The sequence below is a fragment of the Hyla sarda genome, chromosome 3 (genome assembly GCF_029499605.1).
Source record: "Hyla sarda isolate aHylSar1 chromosome 3, aHylSar1.hap1, whole genome shotgun sequence".
Taxonomy (NCBI): domain Eukaryota; kingdom Metazoa; phylum Chordata; class Amphibia; order Anura; family Hylidae; genus Hyla; species Hyla sarda.
Window position 1 is genome coordinate 259,338,860 of NC_079191.1, and position 20,775 is coordinate 259,359,634.

At 38.6% G+C, this 20,775-nt stretch overlaps 1 protein-coding gene across 14 annotated transcripts in view; it reads right to left on the reverse strand.

Moving 5' to 3' along the window:
* Positions 1–20,775, reverse strand: part of PTPRK (protein tyrosine phosphatase receptor type K) — a 400,600-nt gene that overhangs the window by 60,266 nt on the left and 319,559 nt on the right. For 7 of the 14 annotated variants that reach the window (XM_056566504.1, XM_056566510.1, XM_056566506.1 and 4 more), the window contains exons 15-16: positions 18,869–18,910; positions 5,021–5,050 (exon numbers count right to left, since the gene is read on the reverse strand). The exons of 4 other annotated variants lie outside the window; for them this stretch is intronic. In XM_056566504.1, coding sequence (XP_056422479.1) covers positions 5,021–5,050; positions 18,869–18,910 — 72 coding nt within the window. The remainder of the gene's footprint in view (positions 1–5,020; positions 5,051–18,868; positions 18,911–20,775) is intronic. 3 more of the 14 variants (XM_056566508.1, XM_056566514.1, XM_056566518.1) reach the window with 1 other exon arrangement.

Consider the following 20,775-nt stretch of genomic DNA (forward strand, 5'->3'; position numbering starts at 1 on the left):
CCACATTGCAAATTATAATTCAATCTTCCCTTTCCTTTAAAAGTGGTCCATAAGATCAGCACAAAGATTCAAACTGAATTTTTACATAGAATATTCACAAAGTTTATACAAAACACATCCACTAAGTAGATTTCTAGCAGCCATGAACTTACTCTTCCTTTAAGTGTAAGAAGTATTTTTCACCACTTCTAATTGAGAGGTGGTCGAATATTACAACATACATATAGACACAAAAAAACGCAAACCGCAACATTCACAAATAGTCCTTGGCAAACTTGATGTACTCAGCAGCAGGGTATATTATGTAGAAGAGTAAAGTAATTGCGGCACTCAATGGATCAGAAAAGCTTCTCTGTTTTTACAATATTTTAGAATTAGGTAGGGCCAGAAAGAATAGCAGCACAAGCAAAATGGCTTTCTAAAATGCTGAAATAAAGGAGAAGATTTATATCTATTGAGTGTTTTCTGCATAATAAAAGCATACCACAGAGAAGACGTGGTTAAAGTTGATTCAGTACTAGGTTTTAAGACTCCTTCACATTACATGTTGATACTTATATATACTGATTAATAACTTTAAAATGCTGCCAACTTATTGTGGATTTTCACTATGAATCAAAATCCACAAGGTTGGGGATTTTTCTACATGTTACAGATCTAAAGGCCGATTTTCCGTACATTAATGTTTTAGTTTTCTGTTTTAGGGAATAGGTCAGCTGCAGTTCACATTTCAAACTGCTGACACTAAGAAAACTTAGCACAAGGAGACACATGGTAGCTTTCATATATATGTCTGTGCTTCCAAAACATAGGAGGATGCTTCTATTTTCTGGTGCAAAGAGTCAAAGAGGTGTTCCCAAGGCTGGAAACCACCTCTTTCCCCCTCCCATGCCTGTTTATGCGTGATTGACAGTCAGGACTCAGACTCCAAATCTTGGTCTTGTGCTGTACATACAGATTGTGGGCAAGTGTGAGATTTGGAAACCGGGCTGGGCTCCCAGGTCACTGTTAATCAAGAAGGGACAGAGATGGGAGGGAAATGAGAAGGGATTCCAGCTCTCAGTATCTCAAAGACACTTTGTAGTTCCATAATGTAGAGAAATGCTTTAATACTCTAGTACATAAAGATATACGAAAGGTACCATAGTTCTAGTCCTAACAGCAGCTTGGAACATGAATTGCAGCTTAACATATTCTGAATCAAAATCTTACATTGTCTAATTTTCAACAATATGCACATAAATTAGTGTTTTGGGGTGGATTGGCTGCTGGAGATTTGCCTGTAGAAACCATCCAAAGAGTTTCTTCAAACTACAAACTAATGATTCGAGGCCTAAAAATCCATGTTGCAAGCAAAAGTCTTGATGGCAATATGCAATATCTGTCAAGACAATGGCTAATGGAGATTTAGGAGGGCTGGGGAGACCTAGCAACAGTTCACCCAATATGTATTGTAAATATTGTTCAATGTGAAATTTGTTATTTATAGATCATACTGCTAACAGCAACATAATAGAGTGCTCGCTATAGACTTCCTTTACTAAACTGATGTGATATAATTACAATAATTAGTCTGGGGTGAACAGTCCTTCATTTTCTTTCACATTTAAATTTGGTAAATTTGACTTTCATCCAATTTCCAGTTACGACCTAGAGCATTGTAGCTTTGGATGTGGATAAAATGATCCAGGTTCAGTTGGCATAAGTAGTCTTGAAGGAAGTTGAGATGCAGACGCTTAAAAGTAAATATATTTGTTTATTCTGGTCATAAAACAGATGCATTTCGAGACCAAGGCAGTCTCTTTCTTAAAGGGGTACTCCCACCCTAGACATCTTATCCCCTATCCAAAGGATAGGGGATAAGATGCCTGACCTAAGGGGTCCCGCCACTGGGGACCCTCGCAGTATTGCATGCGGCACCCATAGACTTGCATTGAGGGGACGGGCGTGACGTCACACGGGGGCCGTTCCCGTAGTCGTGACTCAAACCCTCCAGTGCTTCCGCACAAAAAACAGGTGGGTGCCGCATGCAATACAGCGGCGGGACCCCCGAGATCAGACATCTTATCCCCTATCCTTTGGATAGGGAATAAGATGTCTAGGGTGGGAGTACCCCTTTAAAGATAAAATGGCTTTCTTCAAGATTGCTGGCGCCAACTGAACCCGGACCTTTTTATCCAAATCCAAAGCTACAAGTTCCATCGGTCAGAAGGATCCTTAGGCCAACTCCCAGGTGGCTGTACCGCCATTAAACTCTCTAATAGGTGATTGTGGATGGCACAAAACACCAAAAGGTGAGCAAGATATTCCATGAAAAGCTCTGCTATGTTTTCATCTCCAGATATTCACCTACATCATTGTGGGAACTTGGATAATAGTTACCATTTATTGATAACTTGGGAGGTCATATGTCTTATAGGAGCATGGAGAAAAAACACTGTATTCTAAAAGACAGTCAACGGATCTTTTTCAGTACAAAAGTACATGAGGCCCCTGTATGTCCCCTTTCATGTGCTTATGCAAATAATCCATAGTTACAAGAATATTCAATGGCATTTACATAGAGATTATTCTTACATCTGATGGGGCTGCTCGCCTGATCTTTTTTTCTCTAAATAACCTTTAAAAATTACAGATTACTGCTTCTATTGAGGTGAACAAGAACTGCATTTCCTTCATTCTCAAGATCATCTGGGGTCCCTGAGGCCTGACAGTAGTAATCATTAAAATATGGGAATGCCCTATTACACTTTTTGTAAATGCAGATCATGGCAAGCATATTGCATTGTATATTGCAAGTGTTTCACAGATGGGAAAAGTTATGCTTTCACCAAGTAAAGTACTCTGGGTGATTACTACAGAAATGGGTCAAAGTTGGCATTCTGTTGGCACATGCTGTTCCAAGAGAAACTTATTTTACACAGATGTATCAAAACACTATATATACACACAAACCGAGGAATCAATACAGTCCAATTCCTTCATATGACCAATGGTACTTTATCTTGCGTAGTCTTTCCACACAAATTAATATTATAGGCAGTGGACTATGCAGTGCACACTGCAAAAACTGGAGGGTCAGGTAAAATAAGCTAAAATCTACACATTTACATAAGATTACATTCAATTTCTTTATAAAGTGAACTTGTTCAGCTCTTAGGTTGTTGCCCTCAGCATTCTTTTTTTCTACGATGAAAAAAAATATTTTCTACAATAACAAACACCCCCTGCAACTAACTTTCCAATTTAATTTTTTTGTTAAATTATCTTTGCAACTTAATGTCTGACCTTACATCCACACCACTAGGCAGGAAAATAGCTTTTATATCAGGTAACAAGACACTTTGGCGAACAGTTGAAAAAGAAATGGCAGGGGAGAAGGTCAACTGCTGCAAATAGCTTCGGCAGTAAATGTTATGAAGCTATATTTTTAATGAATACAAATGACTGTTGAGTTAAGGTTTTTTTTTTTTTTTTTCCCTTTCATATTACATCAGCCAAAGAATTTCATTTCATTCAGGGATAATGCATTGGATGTTTCTAGGTTTATAATACATCAGGATAAAAGGAGAGTGTAATCTCATCAGGGCCTTTTATAAGGTACAAGGGCTGTTTTAAATATTAATGTGTGTCACCGCCTCTGCTTCAGCTTGGTTGCTTATGCTCCACAGTCACGGCAGGTAACGTAATCTAATAATCACCAGTATAATGTTTTTTCAGGAGCATAAAGCATGCAATTTAATAGTGGATGCACATCGAAAAGTTCACAAATAAAAATGCTTCTGCCACAACACTGGGCAGTAAATGTCCAAGATCTTAAGGGTATGTTCATAAAGGGCAGAGAATCCTCAGAGAACTATATTACCAACAAGCTGGACGTGATTTTTTTAAATCTTCCATATGCTGTGTAAAAATGTCACAAAAACTTTTCTATTGTGCAAATTTTAACCTTCCAATATGTCAATTTAATCTTTAGAAACACTTTGGATTTGGTGTGAAATTTCCCCATTATGTTTAATAAAGTAGTTATTGATGTTATGGAATTTGCTGCAGATTCACAATAAAATGCACAACTATAGATTTCTCAACAAAAGTAAAATAATCCGCAGAGGAAAGTTTAACCCAAAATCTGTACAATTTGGTGGAGATTATAGTACGAAAACATGAAAAGTTTTTCTCTATCTCTATATCTATCTATCTATCCATCTCTCTATCTATCACACACATACATACTTGTAAAATTTCCCTGGTCCCCTGCCAATGTCTTTTCACCTGACTCCAACAATGACCTGTCAACATCCCACCTACCCCATTTCACAAAAGAGCCAATCTGTGTCGCCAGTAAATTCTAAAGTTGGAAGATCACGTAAGTGTCTGCATCAAACCTTCCACATAAGCAAGGGTTGAAGCGTACTGCATTTAGTTTTAGAATACTTACTAGCATGTCATTTCTCGAGGTCTTCATAGTATTTCCAAGATTTTATGTAATGCATCACAATCAAAACCGAACCAACAAACCCTAAAAGCACTGCTAAATATAACATTTTCAGATCTAGTTATGAAGCTTTTTGAGGCCACCACATTCCCAGATTAAAATCCACCACATGCAGCACCCTTTTGCCTCTTAATAGACTCCAGGACATGGCAAATCTTCCAGAACTTAAGAGGGCTATAAATCATTTGTTAGGAGAAAAATAAAATAAAAAATGACATAACATAGAACGTGCAACAAAAAAGTGTTAGTGGCTTGTGAAACATCCATTATGATATCCCTCTAAGAATAAACACTGCAAATATTTATTATTACAAGGACTTAAATGCTGCAATTTTACATAACATTTTCTGTTAAAAATTGAATTGCAAAATGTTTAGAATATAGAATTAATGTCTAGACCTTCATTTTAGGACATACAAATTTACCACTTCGAGCAGAGTACTGCTGCATTTATTTTTAAAGGGATATTGCTTTTTGAGTAAGTGTTAATAACCAAAATAAAGTAGGTGGCCATTTTCTACTTACAGGTAGTAGGAGTAAGAATAGTAGCTCCTCCTGGTAAGCAAATCACAAACAGTGGGGGAAAGAGAAGCAATGGTGAATGAAAAGCATGAATCATCCACATTCAACAAAGCAGCACAAGAAAAAAAAAAATAATAATGAACACTTAAAATATAGAAAATTATCTTCATATACATGTCACTTGTTAGCAATACAGTGTTTTTCATGCATTAAGTATATGCTGCCATGCAAATCAACATAAAATACATGTTAGCTGCAAAATAATGTGTGTATACAAATAAGATGGCTTCTTGAAAAGAGATCACTTGAGCAAATTACATGCTGACATTCAAACTATTGGTGGCAAAAAAGCAAAAACAAAAGAAATGATTTAACAAAAATAAATGAACATTTATATGGTTTATGAATTTTAAGTTTACAGTTACAACATTTCTTTAGTTGCTGAATTTTTCATAAAAGTCCAGGAATATTATGTAGGCAATATTGAGGAATCTCAATTCAGTAATAGTCTTCCTAAGTTTACTTACTATGGGTGAGCTGGTCAATGTACTAAATCTGCTTTTATATCATTTTCTATTTTAATATATAAAAATATAATAAAATAAATGTATAAATCTATTTAAAAAACCTTTTGTTAAAAAATAACCAGCTAATTCATAAACTGAACCTTCACTATGAAAGGAGATAAATTTACATATACATAAATATAAGGCAAAGAAAAAACAAATCTAATAAAAATAGATACTAATGGTACATTCACATTACAGAAGTACAGCATTGAATCTCCACAAGGAAAGTGAGCATGTAGCAGTCACCTCTTGAATCGACACTTATCTGCATGACAATAAGCGCCATCCAAGAAAAGATAGCGCCTTTCAGGGCAGATTCTGCGAGAATAACAACCATGTTAATTCTTTTGGCTGAATCAATACCTCGTAGGAAGTTCTGTCAATGGAACTTCTACAGAGTGCCCACAACACAAGCTTCCTATTGGGATCAATGGAAGGCCACTGCAAGTGGAAATTCAGCGTACCCAAACGTATGCTTAACTGATAGTACGAGTGCCCATAAGCACATGTCTAATATAGTCTTTAATCCCTTAAGGACCAAGCGTTTTTCTGTTTTTATACTTTTGTTTTTCCTCGTTATCTTTTAAAAGTCATAACCCTTTAAATTTTACACCTAAAAAGCCATATGATGGCTTATTTTTTGCGCCACCAATTCTACTTTGTAATCAAAGTATTCAGTCATTTTACCCGAAAATGTACGGCAAAATGAAGGAAAAAAAATCATTGTACAACAAAATTGAATAAAAAAACGCCATTTTGTAAATTTTGGGGGCTTCTGTTCCTATGCAGTAGTTTTCGCTAAAAATTACATTTTATCTTTATTTTGTAGGTCCATACAATTAAAATGATAGCCTACTTATATAGGTTTGATTTTCTCGTACTTCTGGAAAAAATTATAACTACATGCAGGAAAATTTATACATTTAAAATTGTCCAATTCTGACCCCCTATAACTGATCTGAAGTTTTTATCGGTACCATTTTTGTTTTGATCAGACTTTTTGATTGCATTTTATTCATTTTTTTATGGTATAAAAAGTGACCAAAAACACGCTATTTTGGACTTTGGTATTTTTTTGCGCGTATGCCATTGACCATGCGGTTTATTTACCAATATATTTTTAGAGTTTGGACATTTACACACGTGGCGATACCAAATATGTTTATTTTTATTATGTTTATATTTTTTATATGGAATTTGGGAAAAAGGTGGGTGATTTCAACTTTTAATAAGGAAGGGGTTAATGTGTGTGTTTTAAAACCTTTTTTTTATACTCTTAGTCCCCTTAGGGGACTTTTAGGAGGAATAATTTGATTCCTCATACAGATCAATGTGGTTCCATAAAACCACATTAAACTGTGTGCTCTGTGCTCGATTGATAAAGCCTGGTCCTGCCAGGCTTTATCATTCTCAGCGCAGTAGCCGCTGTGAAAGGAGAGGTAAACCCTCAGGTTACCTCAGCAGTGGATCTCCCCCACCCCCACTACGGTGGTGGGCGATCAACCCCACTGAACCACAAGGTACGGGATAAAGACACCTTTAGACACTGCTGTCAGCTTTGAGAATAAACGTCCATGGTCGTTAACCGGTTAAACATCTTTCCTCCTAATAAAGTCTAAAGTTTTAGCCACTAGAGGTCTCACTGAATTTCCTCTTGTTAGGCTCCGTACATCTCTACTAACAGAGACCCAAAACAGACTGCAGAAAGTGGGAGTGGGGCAATGCTTCTAAACCCATAGCCCATTCTTTCCCTCAGTTTCCCCCTTTTTCAGCTGTCACTTACATGCAAGGAGTGAGAGAAAGAAGTCATATCCAGAGCCTGCTTGTCTTTGTGTAAACACCTCACTGAGACCTAGTCCCCACCCTACTGCAAGACCAACACCACGTGACTTCTTGCTTCTCAGGCACGCCTTCCCTCCCTGTGTGAGGACCTTGCGGCAGAGAAGCCCAGTGAAAATTCTCAGTCACAACTCAGCACATAATGCTGCTATTTTCCTGCAGTAAATCTAATCACTGAATGCTGCCATTTAAAGCATAGCATGATTTATTGATGGGGGGGGGGGATAGTTTAAAAGAAAAGACATGTTGTGTGGTTCTGTTTACAACAACACAGCATGCACACAGATAGTGAAAGTAATTGGCTGACAGCCATTACACAGAGCTGCACTGACTTCTGGGAGTTGTAGTCTGGGCTGCAAGCAAGGAAAAATAATATTAAGGAGGCTAAAGGAGTCACAAGAGCTGCCAAAACCACACAGATAACTACAGGGGACACAGAACAGGTACTGTAGTGGCTTTGGGGCATTTTTATTTTTCTTCCCCTTTAAAGGGTGCTCTTGTCTGCTCATACAGCAACTTGCTCAGGTCAACGTATTGCTTTAGTTTTTGCAGCTGCAATTCCATCAACTCCTGCTTTATTGTGGTCAAATAACTTAGTTACTTTTAGCTACAGTCATGTATGTACTGAAATTTATCAGTGTATGTGTTAACACTGTTTTTACTTGCTAAAATTACTCAATGACCAATCAAAACCAATATGGCAGGTAAAAGCCAGTCTAAGACATACACATTTCTGTAGGCTATAGCCATTGGTGTATGGGAAGTGAGCCCACAAGAAAACTGAACAGCAAACAGAGGTGGCAATGAACCGAGAGTGACGTGACAGCTAGGAAAGTAAGAGTCCATACATACAAAATGGTAAATCAACTAAGATATTTCAAAAAAAAAATTCAGGCTTTAAAATTAACCTACATGAAACAATGTGTGTATATACAGGTCTCAATCTTCCTTCTGCTGTGGCAATGTAGTTAGGTTGCAAATCTACAGTTTCAAGAAAACAAAAGCTAACCCTTTTAAATTATCGGGTTTTATGTATTAGAATAATGTGGTCTAATGGTATATAATTGTGACTTGAATAACAAACAACCAAACTAAACTAATAAGACAAATGGTTGTACCATTCAAGTACTTTACTGAGCACACTAAATAAAGATCCACAACACAAGGGGAAAGTTAGTTAACCATTAAACCTAATATCCTATAGATCTCCCATTAGAAGCAATCAGCTCCACTAAACCATTTCTCTAGCTGCAAATAAGATGTTCATTGAAGAGGAATTCTGAACCTATCCTCCCTGCAAATGTTTCAGTTCTTCAATATTTCTGGGATGTGGGATGTCTAGCATGTACAGATCTTAGGTCATGCCACGGCATTACAATAGGGATACAGTCAGGACTTTGACAAGTCCAAAACACAAATCCTTTTTTTTTCTTTATTAACCGTTCTCCAGATGATTTACATTTGTTTTCAACCCCTTTAGAACACAATTTTTCATTTTTGCTTTTCCCTTTTTCTTCTCCTCACCTTCTAATAGCCATAACTAGGGATGTCCCGATACTGGTATTGATATTGGGGTGTGTATGCTTAAAGGGGTACTCCGGCGCTTAGACATCTTATCCCCTATCCAAAGGCGGTGGGACCCCCGTGATCTTGCACACTGCACCCCGTTAAAATCAGTCCCCGGAGCGTGTTCGCTCCGGGTCTGATTACTGTCTATCATGTGATGTCAGGGCACCACCCCCATGTGACGTCACACTCCACCCCCTCAATGCAAGCCTATGGGAGGGGGCGTGACAGCTCTGGCCATGTGATCGACAGTAATCAGACCCGAACACGCTCCGGGGACTGATTTTAACGGGGTGCAACGTGCAAGATCACGGGGGTCCCCAGCGGCGGGACCCCGACGATCAGGCATCTTATCCCCTATCCTTTGGATAGGACATAAGATGTCTAAGCGCTGGAGTACCCCTTTAATACACTATAGAATCCCGCCACTTCAGTTATTGAAATTAAGTTCACACTCATCTGACTGATGGCCTGAATAGTCAGAGAAATTATAAACCCACATCTCTAACAGGTACAACTTGTTAAAAAGATAGTAAATAAAAAAAATTGATTGCATCTGCACGTGTGATTCACACCTGGTGGAGCAAGCATAAGCTTCACACTTATCTGACTAGATAATTGTTATCTTCAATCCCATACAGATAAAGTGCTTGTAAGAGATAGCACTATGCGGTGGCTTTATATAGCAGTTATGTTGAAGTAATAGTAAGTCAATACAGTGGAGGTGCACAGTGTGCGACATTCAACATATAGCCTGTGAAGTGTCCTTGTTTTTTTAAGTAGATGTTTAGGTGTCAGGTTTCAACAGTCTTCTAAACAGGCGCTCAATGCTTGCTTGCTGGGACCCCTCGAGATCTCCTGTACGGGGCTGCGGCAGTCCGCAGGAAGTGCCATGCCGTCCCCATCAGGAAGCCGCGGCAGACACTCCTTCCCTCTATGTATCTCTCATACAGGAATTCACAGGGGGTCCCAGCAGTCGGACCCCATGCGATCGGATAGGGGATAAGTTATATTCCACTACAGTATTGCTTTAATGCCAATTTTAACACTAGCATGATAAGTTCACTTTTTAATAGTAATTATATGACTACAGTTAAAGCAATCCTTGCACATTCACAAGTAAAAAAAAAATTAATAGATAACCAAAACGTGAGTGTGAAGGAACAAAGGTTTAGAAAAAGGGATATTACAGCAGGGCTGGACTAGAAGTGAAATGCCATAAAGATTTACTTCTAATCTATGGACACTATGGCCCAGATTTATCAAACTGTGTGAGAGAAAAAATAGAAAGATTTTCTCACAGTAACCAATCAAAGCTCAGATAAAAAGCTCTGGTAAAGTGAAAGTTGAGCCGTGATTGGTTGCTGTGGGGAAATCACTATTTTTTTCTCTCACACAGTTTGATAAGTCTGGGCAAAAATACTTGCTTTGACAAGCCACTATATTTGTAAAGTGGCCTGTCATTCGCACAAATTATCACTGGAATATATTACAGCTACAATAATTGAAAAGAGCTGTAAAAGCTGTGAATGAATATTATTTTATTACAGGGCTGCTGCCAGCCCCATGCACCGCCTGGTGGTCAAGCCAACTGCGCAGATAAAAAACAGTGATGGGAGGAAGCACTACGCTAGTGCTTAATATTAGTGTCAATATCGGTTGGGACCTAGAGATTGGACCTCACTCATCATAAAGAGATGGTATACCCTAGCAATAACAACAAATCTCTACCCATACACTACCATCCATTAATTAACCCTATATAAAAGTATAATAAAACAACTTCAGATGTTTGAAGATACAAGTAAAAAAAAAAAAGGAGTCTTGTTGGGGAAGATGGTGGCAAGAACCCTCTGAAGCTGGCAGAGTTAGGAGGCAGACTGTGCCACAGGAACATTTAGAAGTGAAATTTGCTCCAGGTGAAAGAACACTTAGCTACACCTGTAGTAAACAGCTTTTTGGCAGATGATAGGCTACACAGCAGTCCTAACAAACGGCAAATCAATGCCAAGTCTCTTTCTACAGAGGCAAAAACTATCACCAAATAGGGAGGTTATGCTGTGAAAATTGGTAAAGCAAAAGCCTAAGGAAGCTGATGAAGTAACATAAAAGAGTACAAATATAGGCGAGTCTGTGTGTAAGTAGGTTTCTATTATTATACCTGCACAGATAATTACAGTCTGCTTCCTAGGCTACAGTCCTAAACTATAATCTGCTCCAATTAGAAACAAATACACCCATGGATAGCGCTAAATGTGAACTAGTAAATTTCAGGTTGGCATCAACTGTTTTGCACTCATTTGGAACACATCCCGTCAAGCCCTACAATAAGGGGGGAAATCATTTGATTTTATCCAGCTTTATTATATTAGTGATAGTCATAGTTACAACACAAGTGTGGAGGTCAGAGACTTGCTATTTAAAATGTAATCTTGCAGTCAGCAATTTGAAGCATTCATACATGTGCACACACAAATAATGTTAAAAAAATAAATAAATATCAGTAAAGCTGCCAAATGTAAATCTACATTAACTAAAAAAAATGATTACAAGGAAGACAAGATAGAGAGTATGGTTATGTCTAGTAGTATATTATGAAGCAGCAGAAAGGCAGTTTAGGGATGCCTGTGTTTTCAAACTGCTCCCCCCGTGTGATTTTACTGATAACATTTTAGATACGTTTCTGCTCCCTCATAGAGGGATATACAGAAGAATGTTGATTGTTCACACAAGTAGCTGAAATACCTATTTCTAGGTACCCCACGCAAACCTAAACCTAAATGGTACTTTTTGGGGACTGGCTCAGTGACAGAAGCTCTCTCCCTAAAATACCCTAATATTTAAAAGACTAATGATTTCTTACTAGCAGTTCAGGATCTTTATTGCTTGCTTAGGTGAAGGCAGACTCATGCCTTATCAGGCCAAAAAGAAAAGAAAAAAGCAAGCTTCAAAATCGGCCCCCGTTCACAAAAGTCCATTTAATATATGGTCCCCAGGTAGCGTGACAGCTGGTGTCTGCCATTGACTGTGAATGTCAGCTGCTGATAGCTGCCCTTACTCATCATCGATGAAGTGCAGCCCCTTAAAGGGGTAATCCACCATTAGACATCTTATCCCCTATCCAAAGGATAGGGCATAAGATGTCTGATCGCGGGGGTCCCGCCAGTGAAGAACGCTCCGAGGCTGATGACTGGCGATACAGGGGCCAGAATATCGTGACTTCACAGCCCTGCCCATAAGCTTGCATTGAGGGGGTGGGGCGTGATATCACAAGGGGGTGGGGCCGTGCCGTCCCAATACTCCGGTCCCTGTATCGCCCATCACCAGCTTCGGAGAGTTCTTCGCTCTGTGCAGCTGGTGAATGGGGGTGCTGTGAGGAGGAGAGCAAAAATAAATAAAGTCCCCTCTGAAGACACAGTGGTCTTCAGAGGGGACTTTATTTATTTTTGCTCTCCTCCTCACATTACTATTATTGCTATATTCTTTTTGGGCATTTAGTAGGTTTCTCCTTATTTTATTTGAGTCACATTTATGGTAGCATTTTTAGTCCCACCAGACCACCCTACATTTTCTGTGCCTCTGTGGCTGCAGTTTTTGCAGTTGTATCTGCGCCTTATACAGTCATATGTATTTTACTTGGTTTTAAATGTCTGTATTTGGATTTTGGATTTATATGTCAGTAACATTTTGCAAATTTTTCATTCTAGATCTGTATACGCTTCTTTTTTTCCTGTATCTATTAATTCAACTGGTGCCAAAAAGTTTAACAGATTCGATAATTACTTCTATTTAAAAATCTTAAGCCTTCCAGTACTTATCAGTACTTACAGTCATGGCCGTAAATGTTGGCACCCCTGAGATATTTTTAGAAAATTAGGTATTTCTCACAGAAAAGAATTGCAGTAACACATGTTCTGCTACACACGTTTATTCCCTTTGTGTGTATTGGAGCTAAACCAAAAAATGGAGGAAAAAAGCAAATTGGACATAATGTCACACCAAACTCCAAAAATGGTCTGGACAAAATTATTGGCACCCTTTCAAAATGGTTTCAAGCATGTGATGTTCCTTTAAACTCACCTGGGGCAAGTAACAGGTGTGGGCAATATAAAAATCACACCTGAAAGCAGATAAAAAGGAGAGAAGTTCACATAGTCTTTACATTGTGTGTCTGTGTGCCACATTAAGCATGGACAACAGAAAGAAAAGAAAACTGAGGACTTGAGAACCACAATTGTGGAAAAATATCAACAATCTCCAGGTTACAAGTCCATCTCCAGAGATCTAGATTTGCCTTTGTCCACAGTGCGCAACATTATAAAGAAGTCTGCAACCCCTGGCACTGTAGCTAATCTCCCTGGGCGTGAACTGAAGAGAAAAATGTATGAAAGGTGTCAACGCAGGATAGGCCGGATGGTGGATAAGCAGCCCCAAACAAGTGCCAAAGATATTCAAGCTGCACTGCAGGCTCAGGGAGCATCAGTGTCAGTGCAAACTATCCAACATTTAAATGAAATGCTATGGCAGGAGACCCAGGAGGACCCCACTGCTGACACACAGACATAAAAAAGCAAGACTACATTTTGCCAAAATCAACTTGAGTAAGCCAAAATCCTTCTGGGAAAACATCTTGTGGACAGATGAGACCAAGATAGAGCTTTTTGGTAAAGCACATCATTCTACTGTTTACCGAAAATGGAATGAGGCCTACAAAGAAAAGAACACAGTACCTATAGTTAAATATGATGGAGGTTCAATTATGTTTTGAGGTTGTTTTGCTGCCTCTGGCACTGGGTGCCTTGAATGTGTACAAGGCATCATGAAATCTGAGGATTACCAACAGATTTTGGGTCGCACTGTACAGCCCAGTGTCAGAAAGCTGGGTTTGCATCCAAGATCTTGGGTCTTCCAGCAGGACAATGACCCCAAACATACGTAAAAAAACACCCAGAAATGGATGGCAACAAAGCGTTGGAGAGTTCTGAAGTGGCCAGCAATGAGTCCAGATCTAAATTCCATTGAACACCTGTGGAGAGATCTTAAAATTGCTGTTGGGAAAAGTCTCCCTTCCAATAAGAGAGACCTGGAGCAGTTTGCAAAGAAAGAGTGGTCCAACATTCCGGCTGAGAGGTGTAAGAAGCGTATTGATGGTTATAGGAAGTGACTGATTTCAATTATTTTTTCCAAAGGGTGTGCAACCAAATGGTAAGTTAAGATTGGCAATAATTTTTTCCAGACCATTTTTGGAGTTTGGTGTGACATTATGTCTAATTAGCTTTTTTCCCTCTTTTTTGTCTTAGTTCCAATACACACAAAGGGAATAAACATGTGCATAGCAAAACATGTGTTACTGCAATCCTTTTCTGTGAGAAATACTTAATTTTCTTGAAAATTTTCAGGGGTGCCAACATTTACGGCCATGACTGTATATACATCAGAGGAAGTTTTGTTGTTCTTTTCTGTCTGAGCAGGACCATATCCCCATAGCAAACCTCTCCTGCTCTGGGCAGTTCCTGACATGGACAGAGGTGTCAGCAGAGAGCACTGTGGTCAGACAGAAAAGAACAAGTCAATTTCCTCTGCAGCATACAGCAGCTTAGTACTGGAAGGATTAAGATTTTTATATAGATGTAATTTTTTTTTCCACCGAAATTTTTTATATAGAACACATTTTTTTCCCACTGAAGTACCCCTTTAAGTAAATATACATAATTTCCTGTTAACGTATTGCTACCCATTGTGTGCATGGGATTAAGGGGGAGTGGTTTCAACAAAATGTCAGTACCGCAATGGGTACATGGGTGGAAAGGGGTTAAGGGGGAGTGGTTTCAACAAAATGATGGTACCACAATAAGTACACACATTTTCTGCACTTCTAGTTCTAACTATTTCTATAAATAAAAAAAATAAAAAAACTCACTCTCTTTAAGACAGAAAACCTGTTTTTTGATTCATGGAAAGTGTGTTTGTGGTTTGGGAGGGAACTGAACATAAAACTTTCATACTTTGATTCAATTCTCTTATATATTTGAAGAACACCCCCACGTTTGTTAAGATAGCCATCCTCTAAAGTCAAATATTGTGTTGCTGTGTTAGGTCAGTTTTTTAATCCTTCGCTATTGTGCTGCCTCCTCAAACTTCACTGCCCGGCCTGCTCCTGTGATGAATATGCAAAGGTCTTCACTCTCATGTTACTAATATGTGAGAGCCTGCCAGGAGTGAGCGCTCTGCCTTCCGGATGTAGTGAGACAGCGGCATCTGCGCTCTGCTCCCCGTCTCCATTGCGCACAGCAGCACAATAGCAATGGATACTACGCAACCAATTAAAGTAAGTGACCACTCATTTTAATTCTCTTCACTAGCATATAGCCCAGTATATAGAGTTTAGTGTGGGTGAACAGGCTGCCAGTTTGCCTTTAATAAGAACTGGTATTTTTTATCTCCTGATATAAAAAAAGAGGTTGCTATGCACAGACCTCTTTTTTCATATAAAAAAACATAAAGCTAGATAGGAGACACTCTGAACATGATGAAAACAAAATGATAAAACATGTCTTTACAGTGTCTATAGGAAATATAAAATGCAGACAATGTGTATACTGTAAAAGTATTATAACAGGTTAGTATTTTGAAATAGTATAGTATATTATGCCCATGCAGTGGTGAGAGCATGAAACAGCTGTTGCTGTGGTGTGCCTGTTTGTACTCCCTATCTTCAACAAATGAAGAAGTTTTGAGCTGATCATGGAGTGATTTATTTGTGTGTGATATACATGAAAACTTTTTTTTTTTTTTTTTTTTTAATCAACTGGTGCCAGAAAGTTAAACAGATTTGTAAATTACTTCTATTAAAAAATCTTAAACCTTCCAGTACTTATTAGCTGCTGAATACTACAGCAGAAATTATTTTCTTTTTGAAACACAGAGCTCTGTGCTGACATCACGAGCACAGTGCTCTCTGCTGACATCTTTGTCCATTTTAGGAACTGTCCAGAACAGCATATGTTTGCTATGGGGATTTCCTTTTACTCTGGACAGTTCCTAAAATGGACAGGAATGTCAGCAGAGAGCACTGTGCTCATGATGTCAGCAGACAGCTCTGGGTTTCAAACGGAAAATAATTTCCACTGTAGTATTCAGCAGCTAATAAGTACAGGAAGGATTAAGATTTTTTTAATAGAAGTAATTTACAAATCTCCATAGAAACTCCAAGAAGGAGAGAGCACACCAGGTAGCAAACCAAATAAGTGGAAAAGATAAACATACGATACCGCGAGGTAACTGTTAGGAGCGTCCGAACTCACTTCAATACGTACTCAGCACCTGCGGGGTGCACACACTAGGTAAAGTATCAATATATGCAGAAACAAAGAGATAGTAAGCACTCACCGCTGGTAAGCTGCTATGGGCTCCGAGTCCGGGATCACCACGGCATGTATAGAGACGATAAGGGGCGCTCAGAGGCTACGCCGGCTGTTTCGGACGTAGGAACGTCCTTCTTCCAGCCTCCTACGTTCGAAACAGCGGGTGTAGCCTCTGAGCGCCCCTTATCATCTCTATACATGCCGTGGTGATCCCGGACTCTGAGCCCGTAGCAGCTTACCAGTGGTGAGTGCATACTATCTCTTTGTTTCTGCATAATTTACAAATCTGTTTAACTTTCTGGCACCAGTTGATTTAAAAAAAAAAAAAAAAAAAGTTTTTCACCGGAGTACCCCTTTAATAAAAAATGTATTATTCCAAATAACAGCATCTCCAAGCAGCACGCCTGAAGATGTCCAAATATTCTGTAAACCTGTAAACTAAGGCCATTAACTACCTCTTATGTTCAATATAATCCATACTTCTAAGACTAGTGGTCTTATTATCTAGCTTAAGACCTTCACTGACAAACAATGCTATTATAAGGACCATTTCTGTTTTCCTATTGAAGCAGTAAAATGATTATTTTATAAAAGTAACACTAAAACATCTACGGATTATTGCCACATGTGCTGTCTTTTTCTTGTACTAGATAAATGGCTGTAAGTCAGTTAAGAGGTGCACACACCGCTTTAAAGACAACCTGTCACAATTTAGAAAGCAGTCGGATCTAGTCGGATCATGAAACAAGGGAGGAGGAGCTAAGCGGAGTCATGTATAGCTTTGTGGGGGGAAAAAAGATTCACTAAGGGTATGTTCGCACGTACATTATTCACTGTGGGTTTTCTACAGTGGAAGCAGATTACAATGCTACCCATTGACTTTAATAGGTCTGCAGCAAATCTTCTACCGATTTTCAGGTGCAGGAAATTTCATTTAGGAAAACCTGCAGCAGATGTTCATGTGAATGTATGTCAACATCAGAAACGACACTAAAATTGTGGCATATGTAATCAAACTAGCAAAACGACTGACATATACTATGGGGCCGTATTTATGTACAACAAAGTATTGCAGGTCACAGCATACAAGTAGCAGACGCCCAATGCTTTGCAAAAGGCTGTAGTCTTTTATTGGAGTCTGCTTGTTGATATTCTGGACTGGCTATCCGGATTGTCACTTGAACAGTGGCTGGGACTGGTGTTGTCCTCCACTTTTTCACAAGCAGTATTTATTTACGGTAAATAGACTGAATGTTGCCCAATAGTGACAATGTTCAGTCTATTTATGTGCCTATACAGTTCTGCTAACATATCATTAGTTACCCTAACATATCATTTTGGTTGGAGTCTCTGCTCATTCTAGGCTTAGCACTCTAGTGACTGAAAGATCTGTATGAACACAAATAGGTAGAGCCGTCAGTCACTGCTTAGGACCGCCTGGTGAACTACTACTCCTAGAATGAGCAGAGACTCCAGTCAATATGGAACAAGCCAATGTAAGTTCACACGATTTATTTGTATTTATAGGATTGACAACACTATATGCGCAGCGGATTAAGTACGTGTTCACGTTCCCTTGTACGGATTCTTTTTTCCGCAATACCATATATCAATCTGCTGAACTTCTGCTTTATACTACAACGTTAAAGACATCTGTCAGCTGGATTTAGTCTATTTTACTGATTAGACTATGTTAGAGCCAAGAATAAAAGGTTTCCTGCCATGTCTTCACCTTGTAGTTTGTTATTATATTATGAAGAAAGAAGACTTTTATTCAGTCTTGTGCCGTATACAAAGTAGCCATTGCGGCAGGGATAAGGCTACAGCTTATGATGACAATCTGGGAGCAAGTGACTTAGAAGTCAATGCCTAATAAGGGCTAATATGCATACAGTGCAAAGCTGTATAAAACTCAAGGCTGCAAATTGCAATAACAGGCTTCATGAAACAAACAAAAAAGAAAACACAACTCTTTTCCCATGTGCAGTTCTCTACCTAACATTACTTTGTGCTTCTTAACTAGATTTAAGCATGGTAAAACCATTTTTAAATATATGCTGGTATGGAAACAAGTCAATAAATACACATATATGAGATATGCATATTATTGGTTTCCATTTACCAAAGCCAAAAATTACTAAGTGACATGTATATAGCATTACAGTGTTTAAGCACCAAAATGGGTGTCAAACAAGCAAGTCTAGTATAACAATCAACAACAGAATGCTGCTAAGTAAATGAGATATGTATGAATGGACAGTCACTGCGCTACAGGACTAAGGCCGACTGGTTGACCTACAAGTACATGTGGCCAGTCTATAGATTACATAGACTTGTTTAAAGTGTAGCTTTTTACCTATATACACTGAGGCATGATGCAAGAAGTACACTTTAAGGCATTCTATAACATTTCTTTCTTTCCATAGGTACAACATTACAAGCATAGAAACAACTAGATAATGAATACATGAAGCACATGGGTAGCTGGCTTGCACACAACACCGGGAGCATACCTAATGCTTCTAATGCAGAAGTTCCTTCGCCATGTAATATATCTCCAGGGGAGAACAGTAAAAAGGCAATAATTAATCAGTCCAATCAGAAAAACACAACATAAACGGCAACATATATCCACAAGTACATTGAGGTTCTCAGCTAAGGCTCAAGTCAGTTTGATTAAAGACAAACAGTTACTTCATATTTTTGGTTATACTTGACATATTAGGACAAGGGCAAGCAGATATTAAGAGCATGCCTAAAATAGAAATGTTATCAATAAAGTTCATTTATATGCAGGGTAAGCTGCCAAGATCTCATAAGATAGATACTGAGCAAACATTAATAAATGTTAGTGCCTGCATTACATCTGATTGCCACAAGGTGGTGATGTTTTATCTATATTTTACCACCAAAAGCAAATATGACAACTGAAAGTTTAAAAAAAAAAAAAAACTATGCAGTGCTAAAATGTCATACACATCTTCAGAGGGGAAAGTTTGACAGAGCTAAAATAATCAGGTAAAACAATCTGGTAAATAAAATGATACTTGTTGGATACCCAGTTGGCAAAGCTTAACTTTTAAAATACTGTACAGACAAAAAACAAAACAAAAAAAAAAAACACAAAACTTTAGGAGGTATTCATTTCATGGACAAACTTAACCATTTCATTAAAATGTGAGAAATATTAGTAGTGTCAGCATTACAGAGGAAGGTAAGCATACATCATTCTTTAGGAGGCAGTCCTCGTAGTTTAGGAGACTTAAGGTGTAAATTCGGGCTTAGAATAGTGCATTGTGTGGATTGCTGTTTTTCCTACACAGGTCAACATCTATGAGGCCCTTTCAGCTTTTGACATTCATGAAATCCCTTAAAATATGGTTGTGTTAGGGCTAGTTCACACTGAGTACCTTCTGTGCACAAACTTTTGATGCACATCCAAATTCCTTTGGAAAAATGAACATGTTCATTCTTCCGGTGGAGTCCGTGGGTAAAAGTCTATGGGAATTGTTATTTCTGCACCAATAAGCACCAATTATACACAATTCTAATTCATTTTAGGAAATGTTCCTTGCTATTTCCTCAGTGTGAACATGCCCTTACACACATTATTTTGCCCCATTGTTACTATTAGTTATATTTGGAGCAGGTTTGGTTATCTTCGGCTCTTCCTTTAAAGGAAGTGTGAACATGGACAGGATATTGACCAAATAGATCAGGGTATAATCATTTTTTTTTTCGGAGTTGTAGGAAACATACTTTGGGTGTGTTCTTACAAGGCAGATTAATTGGCGATTTTCTGCAGCAAATGTGCAACTGTGAATCTTAAATGTATTATTAGTTTGGTTTCTTCTCTGGTGTGTAAATATTGCAGATTTTCTTAACAGTCCAAACGGGAGGCCAGCAATATTAACCCGTCCTGGAACAGCAATATATATCTAAAAAGCTAAATCCCAGCACAACTCCAAGGATCCAGTGTTTCAAATCAGGGCTGAAATTTTATTGCACCATGCAACAAACAGTGTGACAGTTCGGCATACAATGCCTTTATCAAGCATGCTTGGTGCAATAAAATGTCAGCCCTGATTGGAAACACTGGATCCTTGGAGTCGTGCTGGGATTTTGCTTTTTGGATATATACTGCAGATTTTCTGATCTAGAAAACCTGCAGTGTGTATGCACTGTATAAACATACCCTAAAGATAGCATACTTGTTGGCTGCTGTAGTTGCCAGCCATTTGGTACGGAGCAGAGTTCGCTCCGTGCACAGATGACTAGGGAGTCGCGCCAGGACCCCTGCGATTAGACATCTTATCCCTTATCCTTTGGATAGAGAATAAGATGTTTTTTGGAGGAGTACCCCTTTAAAGCACTGAGGCAAGAAAAATATAGGTGGATGCAAATGGGCTCTCAAAGCAAC